The 21650-nt window shown below is 33.8% G+C and overlaps 1 protein-coding gene across 1 annotated transcript in view; it reads left to right on the forward strand.

Annotated features, from left to right (window-relative positions):
* Ptprq (protein tyrosine phosphatase receptor type Q) overlaps positions 1-21650 on the forward strand; it is a 227017-nt gene that overhangs the window by 109079 nt on the left and 96288 nt on the right. The window contains exon 26 of the mRNA XM_008852127.2: positions 10693-11016. Coding sequence (XP_008850349.1) covers positions 10693-11016 — 324 coding nt within the window. The remainder of the gene's footprint in view (positions 1-10692; positions 11017-21650) is intronic.

Raw genomic sequence — 21650 nt, forward strand, 5'->3', positions numbered from 1 at the left:
GAATCTTCCAGCCTATTATTTCTCTCTGTTATGTAACCAAAGAGTGCAGTCTCTTCAGGAATATGAACGTGATATTTAGTTTTAGAGGGCAACTAAGAGAAATTGTAGCTATCTGTATTGTTTTTGGGGACCTTTGGGGCCTCCAGGACCAACAACTCAGAAAGAGGTATCCTATATCTGATAGTGGGAATTTTACTTAAAAATCCATCCATGAAGTGTCCCCATTCAACCAATTTAAAAATTTTATTTTTACCTCCAGCCATAAAATGATATGTTAATAGAGTGTATGTTTCCATAGGAGTTTTCATACTCTAGTTTGTGATAACTCTTATTCCAATGATTTGTCTCCCTATCCTCTCGCCCCACTCTCTGCTCAAGCCTTTCAATCCCTAGTAATCCCCCCTCAAATTTCATATCTCATGTGTTCTATTATCCCCATTTTCTAAAGGCTCCTTCCCCTTCAGATGGCCAACTTGTAGATCCACACCTCTATATACTTGAAGGTAAATACACTAGTCTAAGACTTTGGAGTTAAGATCCACATGTGAGAGAGATCCTGTGACATTTGTCTATCAGGGCCTAAGTCATCTCACTCAGTATGTTTTTCAGTTCCACTGTATATAAGAATCAGTTTCATTATCTATATTTCAGTTGATTATTATCTAGGCTATTTCCATTGCCTTGCTATTGTGAATTGGGAAAGTGAACATGGATGCTCAAGTATCTTTGTAGTAGTATGTAGAATCTTTGGGGTATATGGCCAAGAGTAATATTGCTGGGTCATATGAAAGATCTATTTTTACCTTTTTGAGATACTTCTACATGGGTTTACATAGTAGTTACACAAGTTCACACTCCTACCATCAATGAATATGTGTTTCCCCATACCTCAACTGTGTTTGCTGCCATTTGTTCACCTGATAATAGCCATTCTGATTAGAGTGAGATGAAATATTAGTGCACTTTTAATTTTCATTTTATGATGGCCAAGGACAGTGAACACTTTAACAAATATTTATTAGTTATTTGCTTTGAGAAATCTGTTTATTTCCATTGTGTCCCTTCCTTATGTTTTGATTGAATTGTTTTCTTGATGTTTAGTTTTTTAAAGTTTTTTTGTGTATTGTAGGTATTAATTTTCTGTCAGAAGTACATCTGACAAGATTTTTTTTACCATTTTGTAAGCTGTCTCTATACTTGATCAACAGTTTCCTTTACTGTACAGAAGCATTTTAATTTCATGGAGTCTCATTTGTCAGTTGTTGGCGTTATTTTCTAAGTAACTGGGGTCCTATTCAGAAAATCCTTACATATGTCTGTATCTTGAAGGGATTACTCCTTACTTAATCCTTGAGCAGTTTCCGAATGTAAGGTTTTTTTTTGTTTTTTTGTTTTTTTTTTCTTTTGTCTTTTTGAGACAAGGTCTCCCTGTAGCCCCAGCTGGCCTGGAACTCACTATGTAGACCAGGCTGACCTCGAACTCACAGAGATCCGCCTGCCTCTGCCTCCCAAGTGCTGGGATTAAAGGTGTGCACCACACCATGTGAATTGCAGTTTTTATGTTGAGGTATTTGATTCATTTGGAGTTTATTTTATGCAGAATGAGAAATAAGAATCTAGTATGAATTTTCTACATGAAGATACATTTCCAGTTTTCCCAGCACTGTTTACTAATGCATATATTCCAGTGTGTATTTGATATCTTTATCAAATTAAGGATGCTATTTTATGTGGACATGTATCTGAATCCTCTGTGCTACCTCATCGATCTGTGTGTCTTGTTTTGAGCCAAATTTATCATTATGGCTCTGTAGTATAACATGAAATCAGGTATGGTAATAAATCCTCTGTTTTGCTCAGAGTTGTTTAGACTCTCTTTAGTCTTTTGTGCTTCCATATGAATTTTTTTTTCTATTTCTGTGAGAAATGGCAGCGGAATTCTGATTGGGATTACAATGACTCTGTAGATTGCTGTAGGTAAGATGACCATTTTTACAATATTAATCACCAGTCTGTGAGCATAGAATGTTTTTCCAACTTCTAGCAATTTTTCAATTTATTTTTCAGTGTTTTAAAGTTTCATATTAGAGCTCTTTGACTTCCTTGGTTAGGTTTGTATGGAAATATTTTAGACTATCGTGAATGAAAATTTTCCCTAGACTTCTTTCTCAGTATGTTTGCCTTTGGTATAGAGGAAGGCTAATGATTTCTGAATGTTAATTTTGTACTCTGCCACTTGGCTGAAAGTGATTATCGGCTCTAATAGTTTTCTGTTGGAATCTTTTGTGTTTAGAATCATATCATTTGGAAATAGAGATACTTTGATTTCTTTCTTCCTGTCTGTATCCCTTTTATTTACTTCTTTTATTGCTCTAGGCAAGACCTCAAGCAGTGTATTGAATAAGAGTAGAAAGAATTGAAATCATTCTTCCTGATCTTAGTGTGGATGCTTTGAGTTTTTATTTAATATAATGTTGGCTACAGGTTTGTCATATATAACCTTTATTATGTTGTTTTGTATTCAACTCTATTTTCAAAGTAGGCTTACTGTTGGATAATGAATGTTGTAGTAGACAGCACTCAAGTCTCAGGGGATGTCTAGGGATAGAAGCCTGTGTCTTAAACACCAGTCTAAAAAAAAGAGGACACTCACCTCAGCCCTACTATAGTCTAGTCTTTATTGAACACTGAAAAACTTCAACAACAACAATAAAACAACCCACTGCTCTAAACTCAGTGCAAAAATACAAGTAATATCTTTATTTTAATCATTGTAACAGTGACATAGCTTGCCTTGTTTTAATTGTATTTAGTTAACTCTTGGTTCATTGAAATTTTTGTATCTATAAAATTTTTGTCAAAATACAATGTTTTTTTTCCAAATATATTCTTCTTTCTATCCCATTCTTCTGGGACTATAATTATACACATTTGATTTTCCTTAAGAAACGTGTCTAGTCATTTACTTTTGTTTTCTGTTTTTCAAACCACTGAAGTTCTTGGATATGTCATCATACTCATTGACTCTCTATTCTGCCTTTTTTATTCTTGTGTTAAGAATTCAGTGGATTTTTCCTTTCATATAGCCTCCTTACAAAGTTCATATTTACCATTTAGTTGTTATTTTCATTTATGTGCAGCAAGTCTCTGTTCACTCCTTTAAAATGATCATATTTTCCAATAAGTCAAATTTAGCTTCTGTTCCTCTATGGCTTTCTCCTTCTGTAGTTCTTCTAACAGCCTCATACTCCACGAGGACAGATCATACTGACATGTCTATACAATTCTGTAGAAGGTACATACAAATATATGCATATTTAATATCAGATATTATTACACTTTTATTCATTTATTCCATCTTTATGGTTATAGAGATTTATAATCTTGAATTTTTCTGTTTGAGTTACTTATTACAGTACTCAGAGCCAAATTCATAACTTACTTCTGCAATGTCTACTATTAATTTAATAATTAACTCATTTAATTTGTTTTGTGTCAGTTTTCTCTCTACCCCACATATTACATTCTGCTAATATACCTTTGTATTTCTTTTTAGGGTTATTCCTAATTATTCTTTATCATTGTAATCTGTATTGCATTTCATATATATAATTTCTAACTAGTTGCTATAAAATTTACCTTTCACTAATGAATTAGATTTTTGACTTCATATTTTACCAATAAACTTGTCAGTTTTTTTCTCTTGCCTAGAGTAATCATCTAAACTCTTCCTTCTCCCAATCTTTCACTGCCTTTCAATAACTCCACACCTTATAGTCTCCAATTTTTTTTATTACTTCCTTAATAAGTCTATTTTCTTCTATCTAGGATGCCTACCAGTTCTTGGAAAACATTTTGTTGTCATTTCTGTACAGATTCCCATATTCAACCTACCAGAATACCTTTTCTTCTACTGAAATTTCTCTATTGTCATAGTCTCTTTGTAGTTTCTATGAAATATTTTTATATATCTGTGAAAGAGTGTATGCATTTAACTTTGCAACCCACACAAATGAAGATGGGTGTCTAGTAAATGCTATTGATTAAATTCAAGTAAGCAAAGAAATTAATTTGGTATGCTGAAAGTTTATTTGTAAAAACTTTAGTTTTTCTATTAATCCACATTATGTTAGTATTTGAAAACTATTGTGTATGCTTTGAATATATATCTTTGATTCATCTTCTAAAAGAGTTCTATATCATTAAACATTTTAGAGACTAAAATATTCTTAGCAATTTTGAAACCAGTGTGTTGATACTTTGCATGTTTCATAAATATAATTCATAAATGCAAACTGTCAGATACCTGTTTTTCTTAGGAGAGTGCATCTGTGCTTGAAGATTAAAATATATGGTAATAAGTAAAGAAGTTACAAAACTTGGTCTTCTATATTAGTGTACCTAGCCAGATCAGTGAGAAGTCAAACCAAACTATTCCCAGAATCCTTTGATGAGAAAATGGCAATTTCTAAACACTGACGCTCAGAAATTATGTTTTATATATATTTTCATCTTATAACTAGGTACTACAATACAGTCCCTAAAACATGGCAAACATTGGACTCTATAGCAAGTCATTATAAAGATCTACAGACCCCCTCATTTCAACTGTAGTAAAAGAGTTTTACAGTTACAAATAATTTATGAATAAAACTATAATTTACTAAATACCTTGGCCATTTATGTTGATCGCTTCATCACAGTTCAGTCATGTTTAGAAAATTTGAGCAAGCTGTGTGATCACTCCAGGAAGCATGGAATGATGTGTTCAAATTAGTACCATCTGTGGATAGAAAAATTTTGAGGTTTTTAGTCACTCTTAAAGAATGGAAATCTGATTCTCCATGCTAAAATGAGTGTAATCCTTTTTGTATCTGTAATTCAATAGGGCAGTTGCTTTGAAATAGTCCAGTTCTACACACAGTTCATCAAAAGCAAAGATACTGGATATAAATGAGGGTTACGGTTGGTCACTTGTGAGTACTTGTGAAGTTGCCTTGCTAAAAAGTCATCTATAAATTCTATATTTTGCCTCCGATCATTTCTAATTCATTTTTTTAGGTACATTTAGTGGAAAAATATGGTATAGATTTGGTGTCACATCAAAAATAAAAAGTGTTTCAATAAACTTAATTTATTCATGCACTCACCAAATACCTACTTGTTGAATGCCCAACTTTCCAGTGTTAAATCATTGTGCCTGTCACTTGGAAAGAGACAGAAATTGTCCATATGCTTCCTCTATATACAGTATAAAGAACTCTTATCTGGGCCTTGCTTCATCATCAGGTAAAAGTGCTACTCTATTTAGACCTTTTTCCCCCTCTGGACTACTTACTTAGAAAATACTAGATTCTGTAAATCAATAATAATGTACTGAAAACATTTAGATGGCATCAAAGTTTTATCATTGTGTCTTCTTTCCTAATATCTAGAAGTTGAAGAACATGTTGGTTCTACAACTAAAGATATGTAATTTTGCCTCCTCATAAGATCAGAAAGGGCCACTTCCTCTACCTTTTCTAATTTATTGCCTAGTGAGCATGCCTTCTTTCCATTTGACCTTCAATGGCTTATCAAACCCTAGGGACAAGAGATGGAAACATGGAAGAAATAGATGGTGGTAGACTTAAAAGAAAGTAAAGTGTCTGAGTCCTAGTCTTTGGTTCCTATGGGTAATAGGCAATATAATTGTAATGAAACAAAAGGCCAATAGAAAATTTCTTAAGGCTTACCATTGCACTTAGGATAAAACTAAAAACTTAAGTCAATCTAGAAGGCTTCACATGATGTGAGCCTGCAAAATGCCCGGTTTTCTCTCTTTCCATCCATCTCCTTGTGTACCCAAACAGCCTTCTGTTAGAGTTTCCAACATGCTATGTTTTCTTTACTCTTTCGCTCTTAACTTGATGTTATTTATCTGGCACACTTATTCTCCATTCTCCTATTAAATTATCTCTCACCAAAAACGTCTGTTCTGGCTGTCTATCTAAATCAAATCTCATGCTATAGTCTCTATTCACTTGATGATATATGAAAAATATTTATTAAATGACTATTTTGTTCTAAGCATAGATCATGGGACACACAAGCCAAGGTGCACATTGATATTATAAGTGTATGATACCTTATCATATTTTGTAATGGTTCATTAATATTTTCATTGATATGAGTACAAATATAAAAGCAAAAAATTCTTGATCAGCATGGAATAGTAGAGTGAAGAGAAGATGAAAATACATTAAACTTCTTTAGGGTATGTTTTCAGTGGTGAAGAATTAAGATTTAGAGAAAACTAGATATCAGTTCAGGATAATGAAGATTGTTCAGACCAATAGAGTTAACTTTGTTCAGTATTGAATCAGAGGTTACATAAGTAGTGATTGATCATTTATAGAAGGAAGTTGTGTTGGATTTACAATGTTGTATAATAAATTTTCACAAAATGTCACTTAAAGTAACCCCAATTATTAATTTATAGTGCTGAATTGGAATTCCCTGTGCCTGGTTCTCCATTTAATTTCATAATCCAAAATCAAGTTGCCAATCAACTATATCATCATATGGAATTCAAGACCTCTTCCAAGTTCACATGGTTGTGGAAGAATTCCATTCTTTGACTTCTCTTGAAAGCCTGAGTTACCTATACCTTGGTGGCTCTTAGTAAAGGTCTCCTTTCATATCTGAGAGATGATAAATATAATTTATCATGAGGCCCCTTCTTCAAAGTCAGGAATAGAATGTTGGTTTTTGATGTTATTATTTACTTGCTTGTGTGTTTTAACCCTCAACCATCTGTTGATTCAAATCTCTTCTTCACTCTTCTATAACAGATAAATAAATGTTGTCCTTTTAGAGAACTCATGGTTATATCCACAGGATAGCTTTTTATTTTAAGGTATAGATTTAGACTCCTAAAAAGAACAACAAAGTTTCTCCCCTTTGTCTCTGGATTAATGTTTGATAAAACATGAAGCTATGTGTATAAGGGTTGTGGATCTTGGAGGCCTCTTCAAACATAAAGAACAAAGTTGACCAAGATGGTCTCTAATGGTGCTTCAAATTCCGAGAGTCTATGATTTTGGTCATTCATTCTCTTGGACTTAGAGATGAAAATCTGAACTTGTTCTTGCTGTCATCTTCTTTCTTCTTTCCTTGACAAATCTAGTAGTTTATAAATTTTTCCCTTTCCTATTGAATACTTGCTGGAATACACTTGTTAAATGTGCTTCTGAACATCTCCCCGTGACACTCTAGTAGCTTTCTGTGGCCACAAAGGTATCTCTAAGACCCTCGGACACAGTAAGTTCCCAAGCTATTGTGCAGTCCTTCTGTTTATTATTGCTAGCAATTTTACAAGCTTATAATATTTTAATAGGACAAGATTTATTAGCTTATATTATCCCCCCTCTTCTAGAATCTCTGTCATTACAACCAGTGAAATTTCATATCACACACTATCTCTTCTCCATAACTTCTCCCAAATCCTGAAGTCTTTATACTTCTCTACTTTATGTTAGAATATTTTCAAAATCTTTACTATGTTCAGATGATCTCAGTTAAATTTAATCACTGAGTTATTTTGATAAAATGTGGGATTGCTACTTTTTAGCCAATTCTAAAACTGCTTTCTCCACAAGTGTATTTCCTTTCTTTTTCTGTGATCGCTTTTCTAAGTAAAAATGAAACATCATCTATTATTGAGTGTATCATATATATTGCTGTTCAGTGTACGATTTTTAAGATAATGTCCTTATGCAATGAAATTTGAAGGCAAATACTGGTATTTAAAGTAGTAATTGAAGCAGATTCTGTGACTTTCAATAATATAATTGTTCTCCAATAATAAAGACATTCTTTGTCTTATAATTTGGGAAAACATATAGATAATAGGTCTGCAAATAATTTAGTAAAATTTAAGAAGAAATTCATATTTTTAACTTAAACCTAAGTATTTTTCCACAGAACTTGACTCATACATGCATCCGTCATTTAGATCTCCTTTTGAGCATCTGAGAGGCCTTTCGAGGTTAACACATTAAAAAGAAATGCTTGATGTCTCTTCAAATACCTTCCACCTTCTACAGAGTTCATGCCTTTCAATTTGCTCACTTGCAAGGCTTTAGAACTTTCCTTCACTCCTCCCTCTCTCTCATGCTTCCTAAATTACCCATCAGTAAATCCTGTCATCTTTCCTTCAAGACACGTTCACAGTATGAAATCTCTTCACTTTTGCTTCTACCATCTTAGTCCAGGCCATAATGGTCTTTTGCATTGACATTATAATGGCTGCTAATTAGTCTCCTTGTTTCCACTTTAGTCTCCTTTCAGTCTATCTCCACTCAGTATCAGTAGCGATTCTGTGAAACACATGTAGCCTGTCACTCCTCTGCTAAAATGAAAGTCATAACAATACCCTACAATAATGTACACAATCTGGCCTGCAGTGTCTCAGCCCTCAGCTCCTGCTGGTCCCTCCTGGCTTCTTGTTCTGCATACATTCGAAGCATACTTCCATCCAGCTTAGGATCTTTAATCATGGTTTCCTCTGATGGAAATTTTCCTCCTTGAAATATTCACATAGCTCTCTCTCTCCCACCTTCGTTAAGAACTTAGCATTTTAAATTTAAAATGTCATTATCAGAACTGGTGAGATGGCTTGGTGTTTTAAAGTTTAAGGTTTGGACCTGATGAGTTCAATTCCTGGAATACACAGAGTGGAAATAGAGAAATGACTCCCATAATTTGACGTCAGATCTCTCCATTCATACCATAGCACTAATATGCAAACACGCAAGCGGACCCATCCCCCCCATAAACACAAATGTATACAAAAATGTAATAATAAAAAAGACCACAAGCATGTCATTATCCATGACACTTTCTTTCTTCCCTTATCTATTTTTTCCACAACAGTGGTCGTCTTCCAAGACACTATGTATAATACTTGTATTTTTATTGTACATAACTTTCCCTAACATAAATTTCACTGAGGAAAGATTTTTGTCTGTTTTTTTGTTCATTGTAGTTTCTGTACCTATAATATTATCCATACTATTATATAATCATTACATATTTGTCAAATATTATACTAACATGATATATTTAGGAATGAATGAGTTTTCTGAAAATTTGTTTTTAAGCTAAGCATTAACATAATTTTCATGAATTTTGGAATTTTCATGCTAAGTCATTATTATTCTTGAAGGAACACAAGAGCAGACACAGTTGAGAAATGTTCCAGTCTACTTAGCTGATTGTTTTTCACTATTTTAACTAAAACATCCTTGTGTTACTTTCCCAATAAATTGTCTCTTAAAAAGAATAGGAGGTAGAAATTGGCTAGGCAGTTTATGGCTAAAAGATCCCAAAGAAAAGTAGCCAGCTTCTTTCTTGACTAAAAGCCAAAATGTCTTTGGGCATCTTAGCAGCCTACTCTGTGCCCTGGGAGCTCTTATCTAATTTCTGAAAGATTTTAAAGTTACCTCTTCAGAGGTGGGGGATGGTAAAGTAGCAAATAGTCCCATAAGGTCAAGACTACAAAATCTTTAGTCTATCTGCTGGAAGACCCACCATTCCAGTCTCACTGGTCATCTGGTCACAGGACCACCCCTAGGAAGGCTGGTTCATCTTAAGTCATGCTAAATAGATGGGTGGAATGCCTAGTGTGCTAATGAGGTAGTGAACTTTCCCTGCCTGGAATCCTGCCTTCTAGAGCAGAGCCTCTGGACCCAGCCACAGACAGGTAGCATCTCCTTTCTAAACATGCTTTCATGAACGCTTTGGGCTACCCTAGTATCTTGTATTTCTTTACTTTTTCTCTAAAGTTTCCTTCTCCTCATCATATGGCCACCAGTCTGTCACATGTCTGACCTCTATTTAGACTCTAAACCTGCATGGCCTCGTGGATTTTTCCCTTTTCCCCTCCATTCTCCTCCTCAAGGCAGCTGCCAAGATTAGCAGTGTGCCTGCCCTGAGGATTTTTCTTTAAAATTCAAATAAAATTTTCCTAAAGCTTAAAACTAAATAATAAATAAACAAACAAGATGTGAGTTTTACAGTACATTGGATCCCAAACATTAGCCTCAGAGCCTGATAGATGGTTTACATTTAGAAAACCAATGTGAAGTAGGACCATGTGATTGTAGATGATAAATTGATAGCTTACTTTTTATATTATTGTCAATGTGTTGGATGATATCTAGACAATGTTCATCTTAAGTTTATACAAGATGAGTGAAATTCAACTAATTCTGTGAATTCATTTAGGAATCTTATTTATTTGAAATTGTTTTATTATAATCAAAACTTAAAATACATAAGATGTGCTTATATGTCTGTCTAGATAGATAATATTTTTAAATGCCATCATTAGAAAATGAATAGTAAAATTTCAGATCGTATCTAGGAAAGCATTTAGGATGATACGAACATATAATTTTCTTTTATACCAATACAGTTTTTGTTCTATGAGAAGTCAAATTGTGCTCACTTCAGAGTGGGCTATACAGCCAAGTGAGGGACTGAAAAACAATCATAATATTTTGTAGCCTCCCCTTTTCAAATCCTGGTACCTAAGGAATCAACATGAAGTTCTGCTTAGTAGGCATAAAGATATTAATGAGAGTGTTACAGTAATGTGATAGATCTCCATGAGTTGCATCTAATATTAATTTTCCCTTTGATTTTTAGTTCCTAGTGTTCCTACCAATATTGCTTTTTCCAGTGTTCAGTCAACTAGTGCAACACTGACATGGATAAGACCATATACTATCCTTGGATACTTCCAAAATTACAAGATAACCACTCAACTTCGTGCTCAGAGATGCAGAGAATGGGAATCTGAAGAATGTGTTGAGTATCAAAGAGTTCAGTACCTCTATGAAGCAAACCTAACAGAAGAGACAGTGTACGGACTGAAGAAGTTTAGGTGGTACAGATTCCAAGTGGCTGCCAGCACCAATGCTGGCTATGGCAATGCTTCCGAGTGGATTTCTACACAAACCCTTCCTGGCCGTGAGTATTGTGCTGGTATATGCATGCTGCTTTTTGTTGTGTTCTACCTACATTAATGATTTCTACTTACTGATCTGGTAAAATCATTAATTGTGAAAATTACCTAGTGTGCCAGTATTGCCTGCATGTATGTAAGTGTACCCATGTGGTGCAATGCCTGCAGAGGTCAGAAGAGGCTGTCAGATATCCTGGAACTGGAGTTATGGACAGTTGTTAGATGCGATGTGGGTGCTGGGATTCTAAGCTGGGTCTTCTGCAAGAACACCCAATGTTCTTAACTGTTGAGCCATCTCTCCAACCCCAATACATTTATTTTTATTTAATTAAAAGTAAATGGAAAATTCAGATTCAGTAATTATTAGGACTTTTCTTAAAATCTCAGAATTGTGCCAATGTCTTAGAGTCTTATATGACAACAGAAGATTGTGGGAACACTCACTTGTGGGATACCATTGCACCCTATTGACTGCCATGTAATGCCCTTGACTGATGCCTACACAATCCCTTCAAATCTTGGGACCTCATGGATTTTAAGTAGAACTTTAAAATGTTTTTATTGATTTCATGCCCAAATACATGCACACAGCATACACAATGCAAATGTGATGATCTGAATGGATCTTGTATTCTAGGGAAAAGAATTACTAAGTGGCTGAGTATTAACATAAGGAGAAGAAAGACATATGAATACAAATGAACATAATGTCTCAAAATTGTTCTGACATTTACATACGGTTTATTACTTCAATAGTTAAGAAAAGACTCTTCAAACACATTTATAGAAATCACCAAAGGTAACAATTGTAGGTAACAATTGTTCTTGAAACAAGTTTCATATATTAAAACTAACCGGTCACCCTATTTGCTTAGAAAGCAGTATTAGCCATATCTAGTAAATAAATTTCTATTATTTATCTTGTACCCTGTCCACATAGTATTCTGAGGTTTTCTCTAAAATGCAAACGAATTACATATGAAAGCCTATGGACCATATCTATAAGCAATGACAGTATTCGCTGGGAACTGAACCCAGGTCCTCTACAAGAGCAGCCAGGGCTCTTTAACTACTGAGCCGTGCCCCCAGCCCCCATCTATTCTTTCATGTCTTAGCACATGCTGTTATTGGTCTGCTTGCAGAAAATGAAAATTCAGACAGTGTTCTTTTCTTCTCCATTTGTCATTGGTTAACTTCAACCACACCATGAGGACATGTCTTTCCATTTTCTTTAGCCCAGTTTCTTACTGCTACCGTTACCATGAGCTTATTTGCCTCCTGTACTCAAAGACTGACATTTTCAAACCTAAAGCAGGCAACTTATAACCAATTTTCAGCTACGTTTTCCTCCTACTCACAGTGTACTATTTTTACTACTAGAACACAACAAACTTGTAAAAACTTCCTTTTACATTTGGTTGGAATGTTCTATCTTGTCTTTCTTAACATGAACAGAAGAAGATTTTTGTGTAGATTTCTACTTAATTGATCCATGCCCAGAATAAATATCCACAGCAACTCAATCTAAAATATCCATGTAGATGTTTTTATAATACCATATTATTATGGTGAACACATAATTACTCAATTATATAAAAATATTTAGGGGTTGATCATTACTATTTCCTTATTACCAAGAATAGTTCCTGATACCAGTGTATACTGTATAGATTTTCCCAAATAAATGAACGTTAATTAAATAAACCATAGTTGATAAAGGAAAAGGAATTGTTTTCCAGTATATGTGGTGGCGACGATGACATTGCTAAAACAAAGAAAAGATAAACGTGGAAATAAGATAGATTCAGATTGAAAATAGCCAATAGGAGTGCTTATTTTGAATGTACTGATTTAAGAATAAGCAACTTTTCTAATAAATATTAAACAGCTTCCAAAAGCTAGAAGAAATAGACGCTTAAAGATCAGAACATAGGTGAAGCTGTAGTTTTAAGTTACATCAGCTGATAGCGGTAAGCAAAATCAGAAATTCAAAGGTGATAGAAAGTGGGGAATTTGGCTAAAGGAATAAACCTTGAAGAAAATTAGAAGTTATTTGAAAGAGTGAAACATATACCATAATGAAATTGGCTGTTATGAGATAATCAAGTAATAAGAATTGTGAGAGATTAACAGAAAATGTGTTATCTAAAGGGGTTATATTGCCTCTGGTTGATTATTATCCTTTACTCAGCATAATTATTAGGTCTTCTGATATCTAGCAAAAATGGGAAAAATTATATATTTTTATATGCAGATACTCAATTTCTTACTTGTCACAAATTGTTATAATTTTAAAAATATCATTTGGTTGTTTATCCCAGGTGCGTCATATCTGGCCTGTGGGCTATTCATTTGCAACCACCAGTGTGTTTTCTGTAATGAAGGGAATCCATCCCGCACCCCATGAGCAGATCACTCACAAAGTCTGCTTCTATCTGTACAGTGTCAGGACGTGAACACTCCAAATGTACGATGTCTTGCAAAGACACTGAAGGTTACTAATGAATATATTTAATTAGCATAGAAAATATATAACATCAATTCAGAAATGAGTCTAGATAGCTGGATTTTTAAACAGCTACATTTTCAAACCTCTCTAGTTGAATGCTTCTTTTATTCAATTCTTCTACTTCCTACCCAATTTTAAGACTTATCATTATGTTTTATTTCCGGAAACACATGGAAAAAATAAAATTCAGTTTGAGATTAGTCAAGAAGTATCATTGTTTTGAACCTTCTGGTATTGAGAAGAAATAACTTTTCTAATCTTAGAAACCAAAAGACAAGAAGAAATAGAATAGAGACTAGAACACAACTGAAATTAGGGTTTTGGCTGCTGAGAAAGTTGGCTTTATATCTGTATCTCTCTATACATGATAGAAAAGATAAAAGATACTACATATGTTATTACATATGCATAGTGTATGTGTGCATGTACTACATATGTATAAATATGTGAAATAACATTTAAAAAATAGTTATAAAGTCAAGCAACAGAGATCTTAGAGTAGTTACGTTTTCAATGGGAAATTAAATGAAGCTTCAATATTGATTCTTTATATATAATTGATTATATATAAATTTGAAGGTGTATATACATATATATGTACCTAAACATTATGATATACATTATTTGCTCTGCATTCATGAAAATTTTTAGCTTTTAAAATTAGTAGTCATATGTGAGTGGGAATAATAAGTTAATGCTTTAAGTTGTGACAAGGAGTTGGTTACTTATCCTTTATTCTAAGAAAAGAGGAAACTTTTTACCTTTAATAGAGGAGGAAATATTTTTATAATGATAAGCATATTTGAATTTTTGAATTTCATGTTTTCATAATAAATGAAAAATTTATTACATGAAGCCAGGGAAAGTCTGAGTAAATTTACTATAAAAGATGAAAAGATACAGGAACTAAATGTGATCAAAATACAGTGTACAACCCTTGCAAAAATTCAATAAAAATGGAAAAAGGCCCTCAATATATTACTACATATATATGTACATATGTACATGTACTACATATGTGTACACATGGTTAAAAAACATTTGAAATAAAAGGGAATTAGAACAGTCAACAACAAAAATCTTAAAGAGCAGCAATACTTTCAGTAAACAATGCTTAGATATTGATTCTATATATCAAAGATTAACATATAGACATTTTGCAAATGGTAATCTGGATGAAAATATTAATGTTATATATTATCTACCACTAACCAAAATGGCACATTGTTTCATGAAATAACTTAAGACAAAATACTTAGTCATTTAACTGAGTTAGAGGGAAAGACAAGAATACAAATTTGCTGTGTCAGATATGTGTGTGTTTTGTTCTAATTGCATCAAGTTGTGCCCAAGTACTTAAACATCTTAGTAAAATTTAAAGGTTCTTAATAAAGAAGTAGTGCTTGATGACTAGTGTGAACTTGTATTATTCAAAATTTGAATAGCTCAGAATATCACATATGAGTCACAAGTATAAAAGTCTTAAAGTGGTTTGTAGCATAAGAAATATGTTTTTATTAAATCTTTATGGGATCACAAAGAACAAAACTGAACCTTGCAGGAGCCAAATTAGAATGCAAGCTGAGAACTGAATAGGGTTGCTCTCTATGTGTGAACAGGCAACTGTAAAACAGTGGATAAGGAAATATCATTCAGCCAACTCAGCCTAACACTGCTTTTCCCATGTACTCTGATCCAGTTAACTGAATGAAGTCAAAATGTTTTTCTTCTTAAATGATCTTATAATAATTATATCTCTACTTCATGCTTTTTGTATATAGATATGAAGCACAAAATTACAAAAGGCAGAAATATTTAACCTAAAACATTGACTTGCGGATCACTTTACTCATCTATTTTTCTGATTGTCCATATCCTTAAATGCAATTTGAGTTGTGTGGTGGGAGCATACAGCATAGAAATCTTTTAAACCTTTGTGTTGCACAATGGGCACTTACAATGTTAAAGAAATATTCAATATTAAAGAAGTGTGGGTGTGAAATTTCTTTGGAATGAAATGGGACCCTCATAATGTGCATCTCCTATAGACCACCAGGACTGGGAGATCTCAAGAAAGGAAAATTCCTGGGGTAGCACTTAGGTTGTGAAAACCACAGGATACCATACTCATGAGGAATTTTAACTACCCAAACATCTGTTAGGTTAAAAAAATTCAACAAAACATACCTCATCAAAGAAGGTTCTTAGGAATGTAACTTTATTATCTGAAAGGTGGAAAGTCAAACAAAGGACAGAGTCTACCTTAACATTATTTAAAATAGCTATGCATTGCTATATGTTTTTTCTTATTATAAGTTGTGTAATACACTTACGTCATCAATACTATAGCAACACGTATAGAAAGACATAATGGTAGAAGAAATGTTAGCCATAAATAAGAAAGTATAATCAAAGACACAAAACCCACTGGAAGTACATTTTTAAAATGACTTCTCTCCCACTCTCAAATCAAAATCAGTGTAATTTATTCTAGACATGATAGTTCCATTTCTGTGAAATTAGTCAGATGCTGCTGAAAATCTTCTAAATGAGCCACGCCAAACTAACAAATGCGCACTTGAAAAATGTCTCTCCTTTAGACCTGTTTATGGATGTTACTGGTGTCATTGTTTTAGGCTTCCACAGAGTCCGTTTTACCTGCACCCCCACCAGCCCACTGCCAGTCTTTTCTTCTCCTCTGTTTCCTGTTTGAACAGATTAAAGCACTGTTCATCTAGTCATTGAAACCAGCATCCTAGGAATTACTCAATTCTTTTTAGCTATCCTCATCCATGAGTCAAATCTGAGTGCAATAGACTTTATTGTCTAGATCTTTCTTGTATTTCTGTTTATTTTCGTATAGCAAATGTCTCTGAAAGATGCATAACATTCGTGTTCTAGATGAGTTTAAAGGATACTCGAATGGTCTGTCTGAGTCTGTTTTCTAATTTTTGCCTGTACTCAGTTTTTTAATATACTTATTACACCATATGATTTCTCTGATGAAAAATCTTTGATGGTTTTTTTGTCTACATATGAAAAATATTGTTCAGTAATGTTTACATTATCATTTGTGTTTCGGTTTAAAATATTTTATTTATTATTTTTATTTTATTTGTATGTGTGTATTGCCTGCATGTGGGTAAGTACACTCGTGTTGTGCAATGCCCACAGAGGACAGAAGAGGGTGTCAGATATCCTGGAACTGGAGTTACAGACAGCTGTTAGCTGCCATGTGGGTGCTGGGATTTGAACCTGGGTCTTCTGCAAGAACAGTCAGTGTTCTTAACCACTGAGCCATCTCTCCAGCCCCTGTGTTTTGGTTTAATTTCACCCACACACATCCCTTGTTTTGGTTTACACATTCATATCTTTTCTTCTCTATGTGTCTGTCCCTTTCTCACTTGGAAACCAGTTACCTTTCCTCTCCAGTTCACAAAAACAAAAAGCTTTCAAGAAATACTAGTGTTCCCTTCTCCCAAAATTTGTTTCTAAAGTATTAAACGTATCACATCATAATTTATCTTTGTCTTTGTTGAGACTCAGTTCCTTAAGAACAGACACGCTCAGGTAACCATGTCTTACTTATGCTGCATCACTCCATGTTACCTATATGCTATGCTATAAACATGGAAGGAAGGCCTGTGAGTTTGGTAAAAACTTTAACATCAAGATTCTCCATGTTTCACAATAGTTTGTATTAAATTTCCATAATGATTTTTGTCTAAATCTCATCCTTCAAATATTTGCATCATTATTGCTAAAATAAAAATTTATCTTGTCAGGTACTGTTCATTTTTTATATGTTCAACTTTTTTATTTCACAAAATTGGTCTACTTTGTATTGTTGACAATTTTGCATTTTCTTTTTATTAATCAACATGAGAAGTCTAAATTTATCATGTGGGAAATAAATATGCATATGATATATCTATCAGGATTTCAAACCATGAAAGAGTGCAATAAATAACTTTCTAGAATTAACTGGAGCATTGGCAGTAATAAATACCATTTTAGAATGAAGTGAAACTTTCTAAGTACCTAAGTGATTTGCTGAAACAGTGAATGCATTTGTATAATGAGGTAGGATCATAACAGATTGCCTACAAAGGAAACAAAGAGGTGGCATGTTTCAGTTTTAGTTGTTATATGAAACTATATGCAGAAGGTAGCTGGGTGAAATAATCTTAAGAGACAGTAGTAAGCATACAAAGTCAAAATATTTAAGGCGTTATTCAGTGATTCAAGTGTACTTTTGCCAGATTACTAACCAAGTTTTCCAGAATTCAAATATACTAAAAATATTTGTTATTGAAATCCTATTAACATAAGCAAAAGAACTTTTTAGCAAAATCACTAAAACTCAAGCAAAGGAAATTATAAAGATTATCACTTTTTAAAAAAATTCAATGTTCTTAGAATTTTTATTGAATTTTTGAGCATTTCATACATCTTAGTCATATTCAGACCCACTCGCCATCTCCAATCCCCCATAGTCCCTCACCCACCACCCTGATTTTCATGCATTGTTATATCTGTTAAAGCTTGTTCTGTCAAGTTTGTGTTCATCCACTGGATCCTGGTCAATCTATTTAACTTCACTCCCTTAAAGAATATCAACTCTCCCTCACCCAGCAGTGACCAGTTAACAATACTTCCTCAGCTAAGGTTGGGGCTTCTTATTCATTGCCCCACTTCTATTCTGGGTTTATTTTTGTAACAGATTGACTATCACAGAGTTCCACAACTGGCCACAACAAAGTACAAGTGTCTGTGAGATGCCCAGCCCTAAGTGACACATCTACCATGCAACCTTTACACCTAAGGCTCAGGGAACATAGTAGAATAGGAGGGCAGAGAGAATATTAATGCATCTCTCAATTCTCTCCAACAAAGCTTCCTCATGTAACAGAGGATGATTAATACAGAAGGCCATAAAGGGCCAAAATGTAAAGATTGACTGCAGAGTGTGTGCCCCTGGATGGGATTCCTATATTAAACCTCTGCCATCCAGAGCTCAGGGATCATTGTGGGAGAGGGGGAGGAAAGACTTGTAGAGACAGGGTTGGCGAATGACCACAAGGAAACAGTTTTAGAGGTTATGGGGACTTGCTCATATGACCTTATAGTAATGGTGACAACATGCACAAGACCCATGCGAACTCAGAATCAACGCTTTTAAAGCCTTTCATAGAGTAAAAGACTTTTGTCCTATTTAAGGCTCAGCTGTATTTTATCCTTTCAGAATTCAAACCATGCTCCTCCTTTCTCATCAGGAACTGCAAATCTCAATTTTGGTTGCACTTACTTTTAATCTTTAGAGAATTTTTTTTTCATTTGGTTCAGAAAGAAATGTGAAGTAGGATTAATGTGTTGAGAGTTTTGTCTATAAGCTCACTTCACCAGCATTAGTTTCCTGAGTCAACCAAAATTTAACTGTTTCTTTACTTTCTAAGAACTAAGAAATACCCTTATTTGACTAGAGGAAACTCTAAATTCTAAAAATAAAATTATTCCTATGCTGTCTCAAGTATTTTTTATTCAGCCTACATTCCTAAATTGAGAGCTCTGGTTTCCATTGTGAATAATAATAGCAGGAATCTTAAGGAGTGGCCATGTGATGTGTTGGCAGACCTCTGAAGACTCCACTTCCATCCATTCATGAACCTTGTTCATCATTAGCATTGAGTTTCACTCCTGCAGCTTAATAGGAGTTGGCTAAGAGTTGGGGTGCTGTAAAAATACTAGGAGATCAGGAATGGTAGTGTGCACATGTAATTCTAGCACTCAAGAGGTGGAGGTAGAAAGATCAAGAGTCTGAAGTTAATCTGGTCTCCATAGTGATTTCAAAGGCAGCCTGGCTAAATAGAAAGACATTGCCTCAAAAATAAATAAACAGATAAATAAATAAATAATAAAAAAATCAACACAGCAACGACATCAAGCGTAGAGTAGCACTAAACATTATTACAAAGAAATAATAATTGAAAGGAAATCTCAGTAAAGACACAAAATTAAACTATTTCAAAATTATTCAGCTATTGTCAGAAAAGTATTTTCACAGGTTATTAAACCATTTTAGAATGTAAAATGTATTTTAAAATCTCACTTGTATGAACAATTAGTATGACTTTTTCTACAACATTAAAAATCAAAATTCCAAATTATAAGTATTATCACTCTGTGATGTTACCACCTCTAACTAATTATACTGGGAAATAACTAACTGAAGATATCTTACAGATTTCAAGCAAACAATTCAGAAATTTCAAACCAATGGGGTAGGACTTTCCATAAGATACATATCCTTGAACTATTGATTTCAACTTCAAACTGGAAGTTTCTGAAACCCTTGATTTATTTTTAAATTTTTCTTTAATGATAGTCCTAATATTTATCTAAACTATGCCTATGAACAAATGAAAGAGGACAAAATAGTAGCATTTATTTTAGCCCTTGAAGTCTATTCTGGTGATGGCCTGCCTTGAAAGAGTCTATAATGTTTATATGTCCCTTTTTAAGGTAATGTGAAATTAGTTACATTTGTTTATCACGATTTATATTCTAGAAACTTTGTTGATTGGAGTAAGTAATGGTAAGAAGAATCTTGCCTTAGAGTTTATCCATAATTAAAATATTCAAATGAAAATTAAGAGTAGACCACTCTGTAGGGTGATTGCTTAGATGCATGATCTGCATGTTGATCACTGGCTCCCAAACTTCTTCACAGAAGTAGTCAATTAATCCCCCTTTCTACCTTTGTTACTAAGTTTTGTAATTGTGGTTATCCAGCCTAAAAGAAGTAGCACTGCTTTTCCAAAGAGCATGTTGTCATTAGAATGCAATGGTTCTTAAAATTAGGTAACAGGCTACTGGAGTGCATATTAATTAATTGTGCACCTATCTAGGGTTCAATGCAGTTGACGTGAAATGTGACATTAGAATTTATGACTATTACCAGTGATGTTGATACTGCTACTCTGCAGACCAGAGTCTAAGAGTCGCTATTATACAAACTAGTTTTGTAAATATGATATAATTTTAGGAAAAGCTGTGTTATCCTAAATTAATAGTATTAATATTAGAAGTGATGAAGGTTTTTGTAAATTTTGTAGTTCTTTCAAGTTAACCTGGCCTGACATGGTAATAGGTAACAACTCCTTTAAGAGCAAATGAGAAAATTATACAGTAAAGTCTAATTCTGTGATTGTCCATGAAGTAGTCTCCATATGTGTCACACAGCATGATGTGACAAATTCAGAGTTGCCACTTTCTTTTTGCAAAATCTAACTCTAAAACATAATTATAAGTCTGTGAAGTGGTAGGAAATATTTCATATACCAACAGTGATATCCATACTGGCCAAGGAAATCACTGGGCTCTAGGGAAACATCCAACACTAGGGAAGGACAGGCAATTATCACAGTGGCTCAGCCACTGGACAGAGCTGTGTACTGAGAAGCTTTTGGTGTGTAAAATATGGCAAATCTAATTGCTGAGATTCTTCTGGTGTGTTGATACCTCAAATTCTTTAAGGTATAAGAACTCTACCTAGAGAGCCTAGATAGACTCTAGTCTCTAGAGATACCTGAGACACTAAGTTAATTCATCCAGGTGTCCTCAGTTAAAGTGAGCTCACAAACCCAAGGTGGTTAATACCTCCACAGCAAAGAAGTCACAGAACATTTCATTTAATGCTGATGATTGCATATTAGGTTCTGAAACTAACATAACCTGAATGGTAGGTTTTTAAAACTTAGTTTAAACTGAACTTGAATGAAAATAGATGAATAGAAAACCTAAATTACATTGCATAGAATTCAACATTTTCTGCCTTGTGAACTGCTTTCACATCTTATTTTTTATTTAACACTGAATCTTTTAGGAAATTCTCCATAGAGTGCTGTACTTGATACCGTTGAGTATTTTCTATCATATTTTCAACATTAATTTTTGAGGCTGTGTAAAAGAAAATGTTGCTGACAAATCTTTGAATGTGATGCTTCTGAAAGTGTAATATTAGACCCTCTGAAATGTACTGGTTCTTAAAGTGGCTCAGACTTGGGAACATTCAAACTTTTATATGGACTAGGCAAAATGATGGTCTATCCAGACTCACCTTCCAGCTAA

The sequence above is a fragment of the Nannospalax galili genome, unplaced genomic scaffold, assembly GCF_000622305.1.
Source record: "Nannospalax galili isolate Female #2095 unplaced genomic scaffold, S.galili_v1.0 scaffold390, whole genome shotgun sequence".
Lineage (NCBI taxonomy): Eukaryota > Metazoa > Chordata > Mammalia > Rodentia > Spalacidae > Nannospalax > Nannospalax galili.